The sequence below is a fragment of the Dendrobium catenatum genome, unplaced genomic scaffold, assembly GCF_001605985.2.
Source record: "Dendrobium catenatum unplaced genomic scaffold, ASM160598v2 fragScaff_scaffold_315, whole genome shotgun sequence".
Taxonomy (NCBI): domain Eukaryota; kingdom Viridiplantae; phylum Streptophyta; class Magnoliopsida; order Asparagales; family Orchidaceae; genus Dendrobium; species Dendrobium catenatum.
Window position 1 is genome coordinate 1346226 of NW_021318777.1, and position 6093 is coordinate 1352318.

Here is a 6093-nt window from a genome sequence, read left to right on the forward strand (position 1 = left end):
TTGCATTTGCATTCATCTAAAACTCAATTACAACCAAGTAAAATAAATAAAGGTCAACTGACCTTTAGGTAAAAGAAAAAGAACAATTATCATCCTCAAGAATATCCAAAATTCTTGAGGAATACATATATCCTGTCTATCTCCTATGTCCCACACAAAGTTGTCCTCAATTGCCCTTTGGGCACAAAAATGAGCTGCCATGTTGTTCCTTCTATAAGTATGTAAAAATATGACCTTTTGGAATGACATTAACCAATTTAAACTATCTCCCTCCTTAGAATAATGTCTCTATAACTCCTTTTGCAAAAACCTATGCATATGATTCACCACACTTGTATTGTCCCCTTCAATAACAACTCCATCTACTTCAAACATCCAATCTTGATGGAGCTTCTCAATATAAAGGAATGCCAATAATTCCACTTGGGTGCTATCCTAATGAGTAATGTTCCATCCAGCTGCAACCACCAGATTGCCCAAGCTATCTCTTATCACAATACCAATCTCTCCAGCATTTGATCTGAGTAGAGCTCCATCCACATTAATCTTCAACCAACCTGTAGGGGGGGCACACCAAGAGAAAGAACAAGACAATCCAAAGGATTGATAGGTGAACCGTTGCTCTAGGCTAGTAGAAAAAAACTTCTGCTTGATGGATTCTAAAATACTAGCAGCCATCACAATAGGAGTGGACCTAGCCTTGCCATGTTTGATAACATTTATGTTAACCCAACTAGCATAAACAGCATGACAATACAATACTACTTGCTGATCCTTGTGATAATTATTTCTCCCCAACGCCACCTGCACGTCATCAAAAGAAGAAAACCGTGGGGTAGAAAACCCCCACCCGTTTAAGCACTTCAGGATTTCCAATAGCTGTTTACACTTAGTTGTGATATGTTCCATATCTGCAAGCTTATTACATCCAATCGTGCACATGAGATCTCCCCCTAAACCACATCCATGCAGCCAAATCCCAGTTGGAATCATGTCTTTATAAATTCTCCACCAGAATAATCTTTCAGGGGATCTCAAGCCAATTTTCAAAATATTACAATCAGGATCATCATCTTCTTGGAACAAACTATTATAGCACATAGCTGAAATTGATAAGCCTAGCGTACTTTTAATGGGTTCCAAAGAATCTACATTTAACTCAACCCAGATTTTAACATCACAGATTTTCTCCACTAGGCTTGTACCAAAATACTGCAATAGTTTTTCCTTGTTCCAGGTCCTTCCAGCCATAAGAAACTCCTCAACCTTGCATCCCTCAATAGCTCCAGAGTCACAGAAGGTGGGCCAGCAAGCAATAGCCTTATCATATATCCAAATATGCTCTAAAACATCCACCTCCTTTCCATTACACACCTTCCAACGAACACAATTAGCCAAACTATTTGCACCATTGCAAATAACCTTCCAGCCATTAGAATCTCCACATTTGTGTTCTACCATCCACGGCCAATCTCCATATTTATGTTTCATACATTCCTGGAACAAATTTGATGGCTTTGATAAGAATTCCCAGGTAATTCTAGCCCTTAAGGGAGATATCCAGTTGCTACTAGCATGAAACCCGAGACCCCCCAATCTTCTCGGTCTTGATATGTTCTCCCATGAAGCATAGTGCAATCCTCTGTGATTAGAATCCTTATCCCAAAGAAAACCACAGCAAATCTTCTCAACCTCATTTAAAACACTCTTTGGAACAATAGTGTGGGTAATCAAATAAATAGAAGAAGGCAATAACACTGAGTTAATAAGTGTTACTCTCCCTGCCAATGATAAATGCCTGATTCCCCAAGCTAACGTATTTGCCCGAGCTTTTAGAATCAGTGGTCCAAAATCTGCTTTCTTCAACTTCCTCAAAGTGAGTTTGATCCTAAGGTATTCCATCTCCTCCACCTTGCGACATCCAGCAAGTTTAGCCAGACGGTTTTTGGTAGTTGAATTAGTCATCCTGCTAAAAATAATAGCAGATTTGCTATTATTGACCTTTTGCTCCGTCCATGAACAATAATCCTTCAAGATAGTCATAATCTTCTTAACATTAGGAATAGTAGCACCTACAAAAATTAAAACATCATCAGCATAAAGAAGATGGGAGACAGGAGGTCCCCCCACACTGATGTGCACTCCAAGCTCCAGGAAATTTTGGTGGAAATGCAACGACAACAGCTCCGAGCACAGAATAAACAAATATGGTGAAAGCGGGCACCCCTGCCGAAACCCACATTCAGCCACAATTCCATCAGTAAGCTATCCATTCACCAAAATAGAAAATCGAGGGCCAGTAACCCAATTTAACACCCAAGAGCAAAACCTTGGGGGAAATCCCATCCTCTTCAAAACAAGTTCTAGCATCTTCCAGGTCATCCTGTCATATGCTTGTTCCATGTCAACTTTCATCGCAAGCAACCCTTTAGCTGATTTGGACACCTTAAATTTATTCATGATTTCCTGTCCCAATAAACAATGGTTCGAGATCGAACGCCCTTGGACAAAAGCTGCTTGTTCTTCAGAAATTAACAGAGGCAAAATATCTTTAAACCGGTTAACTAGCACTTTTGCAACAATTTTATATATAGTTTGACATAGACTGATAGGTCTGAAATTAGAAGGAAGTTCAGGATTATTGACCTTAGGCAATAAAACTACCACCGTCTCCTTCCATTCTGGATTCATAACCCCCATTGCAAAGAACTCCAAATAGGATAATGTAACCTGTTCACCAACTATACCCAAAAAGCCTTTAAAAAGGAAGTTGTTATCCCATCTCTTCCTGGTGCTTATTTCGGCACAAATTGCATACAACCTTCCATATTTCCACTTTAGAAACATCACAATCTAGAATTCCAACAAACCGCTCCATACAAGACATCTGAGAATCAAGTGATGGCCAACCATCCTCCATAATGATTTTCCCACTCCATTTCTGTTCAAAATAAGCATGAATCACCTTAGAGATGTCCCTTTGATCAGTTACTTGCACTCCATCTGATTGTTTCATAGCATGAATATGACTGGATCTTCTCCTAGCTGAAGCCATGGAATGAAAGAAATGAGTATTCTCATCTCCCTGATCGATCCATATGGCTTTTGCACGTTGTTTCCACCAGATCGAGATACGAGCCAACATGCTCTTGAGTAATTGAACTTTATATCTCAAAGCCTCAGCCTGAATATCAGAAAGACCATTCGGCAAGCATTCCAACTCCTGTAAGGTTTTGATCTCCCCATCCAGCTCCTTCTTTAGTTGTTTTAACCTCTTAAACTTATCCTTACTCCAAAAAAAGAGTGCCTTCAAGGTCCTTTGGCACTTTTTATGTAATTTATATGCCTCATTACCAACATCATGCACCTTCCACTTCTCCCACACCAAATGACGAGCCATCGGATAGCTAGTCCATATATCTTCAAACTTTATCCAACTAGAATAAGTCCTCCTCCAACCTTCCTGAATTGAACAAAGAATAGGATAGTGATCCGAAACTAATCTCGTGAGATGCTTAACCTTCAATCCCTGGAAAGAATCCAAAATTGATGAACTAATCAGAAACCGATCCAGTCTAGAAAGAATACGACTTCTTGCATCCTTATTGTTGGTCCAAGTGAAAGCCGGGCCCAAGAACCCAGGATCGACCAACCCATTGGCTGCCACAAAATCTCCCATCTCACTTGTGCCACAGAAAATTTGACAGGCTTCCCACCCTCCTTTTCCTCCTTTGCCATGATACAGTTAAAATCACCTCCAACTAGAAGCCAAGAATCCAGCCTATGATTTTGAGTAATACCCTCCCAGATTTGCCTCCTGATATACCTGTCTTTATTAGCATAGACAATGGCTATCTCCCATTCAATATCACTGGAAGCTTTAAACCTTCCCATAATGCATTGGTCATTATGAAAAAAAGACATGAAAGGAACCCACATTGCTCTTCCACAACACCAAAATCTTGCACTTCCACAACACCAAAATCCCACCAGCTCTTCCAATAGATGGTTGGAAAGTAAAATCCCAGTTTCTTCCCACCAACCTATCAATATCCAACCTGGAAAAAGATTCCATTTTAGTTTCAAGCAACCGAATAATGTTAACATTATTCTCCCCAATGAGTTGTCGTAAGTAATTGCCCATCTCCCTCTTATGAGCACCTCTGCAATTCCAACATAAGATGTTAAGCATTAAAAACCAAAGGGGAAGCGTCCCCACTGCAAAAAACTTCAGAAAAAACATCTTGCCATTGATCAGCAAGATCCACCACCTTTAGCTTACTGTCAATAAATTTATCCACAACATTTACAAACTGTTCAATGCATGTAGAAGCCACCTCATTCTTCAAATTTTTGCTTCTCCTTCTACCAGGCAACTTCTGAAGAAGGCCAATAAGTGTCATTTCCTTAGTATGACACTCTTAGAGTCCCTATCCTTCTTGTTCTTACCTTTGATCACACCGGCTTTAGCATCAGAAAACTTCAGAGCTCTAGGAGCCAATAGCTGAGCAGGGGAATCCTTTGGTTCTCTCCAATTTTTCTTCTTCACCATAGGCAAGGAAACTGAGCCAACAATCAGAGGTTATCCATCAGGCCTACCCGCAGAAACCTGATCCACACTTTGCATACCAATCCTTGCCTTTGCCCACAACATCTCATCTAGATTCTTCAAAACAGATTGTACTTCAACATGAGGATGAATCAAGCCACCCGAATTTCCCATCTGCATCTGCCACTGATTTACACCTTGACTTTGATCCGCCGAATGAAAAAATTCATCCTGCCCCTTCACAATATTTGGCATCTTGCCCAGTTCATTAGCCTTAGCCTTATGCATATTAGCATTTCCAACCTCCACCTGATTATTATTAACTTCCCTCCAAGCCATCTTGGTTGTAGAAACCTGAGTATCAGGTTTAACCATACCCACTTCTGTTCTGTACCCAGCACGAGTATTTTTGGGTCTTCTCCTTCTTGTTACAAAAGTCCACTCCCCCATATCTTTATCAATAACTGAAGCCTTCACACAAGAAAAGCTATCCCCATCAATTATTTTACCTTCACCATAAACCGAAGGCCCACATCCTTTGCCAGCATTTTGTTCCAGCTCACTAGGATCCTTCACTCCTTGTTGTTTAGACATATCACACTTCTCCTTACAAACATCAGCTTTATGTCCCACCTTCCCACATTTCAAACAAATTAAAGGAATCCCCTCATACTCAATTGGTTGGAAAAAAGTTCCTTCCAACCCTTGTGCCCACAGACCTTTAGAAAGCCTTTTTGACAAATCTAGTCTAACACAAATGCGTGCAAAGGCACACCTATTCCACAACTTGGTTTGTTCATCCATAAAAAGAGGTTCCCCAACCCCAGCAGCCAGCCTAGCTAAGTTAGCCTCATCTCAGTACTCCAATGGAAAGTTAGGAAGCCTAATCAAAACAGGCGATGAAAACCTTCTCCTAGAATTCGCTGATAAAACAATGGTCCACTGTTCTATCCCAATGATTTGGCCTGCAATATACCATGGTCCTCCAATCAACACATTATCCCTTGTCTCTTTATTCTCAAACCAACACAAGAAATAGTCTGCTCCCATAGGATTAACCTGCATTAAGCCAAGGTGACCCTATTTCCTTTGAAGTTCATTCTGCACAACCCAGGATTGCAATCTACGTCCCAACAAACTACCAACTATAGCTCTGTCAAGCCTACGAACATTTCCCCTAGCTTTATCCAAATTCAGCCGCACAAGCCCATCTTCTGTCAAAAAATTGTCAACATCCTCCTGCAAGCTTAACATCACAGGAACAAATTTCTTCCATGCATTAGCCGCTGCTTTAATCTCATCCACTTCCTTCTTCACTGGTCTAGACACCCCAGGCACCACACTCGGCTGTACAGTAGCTACATTAGCTACAGAGGCATTTCCCCAAACAGTTGAAGCTCCCTCTCTCAATTTAAAACCATCACTGCCAACCATATCAACCCGATCACCCCTAGCTACCAGATCATCCTTTTGCACCTCAGGTAAATTACCAAGGACACCAAAATCAATCCTCGGTTTAACAATTTCATTATCCCCTCTGGTAT

At 40.8% G+C, this 6093-nt stretch overlaps 1 protein-coding gene across 1 annotated transcript; it reads right to left on the reverse strand.

Moving 5' to 3' along the window:
- Positions 1–435: 435 nt before the first annotated feature.
- LOC110102931 lies at positions 436–4552 on the reverse strand. Its single transcript, XM_020831451.2, has 5 exons — positions 4450–4552; positions 3589–4058; positions 2822–3529; positions 2317–2730; positions 436–2265 (listed from the first exon to the last, which is right to left on the reverse strand). The coding sequence occupies exons 1-5, from the start codon at positions 4550–4552 to the stop codon at positions 436–438; spliced, it is 3525 nt and encodes a 1174-aa protein (XP_020687110.2).
- Positions 4553–6093: the final 1541 nt, after the last annotated feature.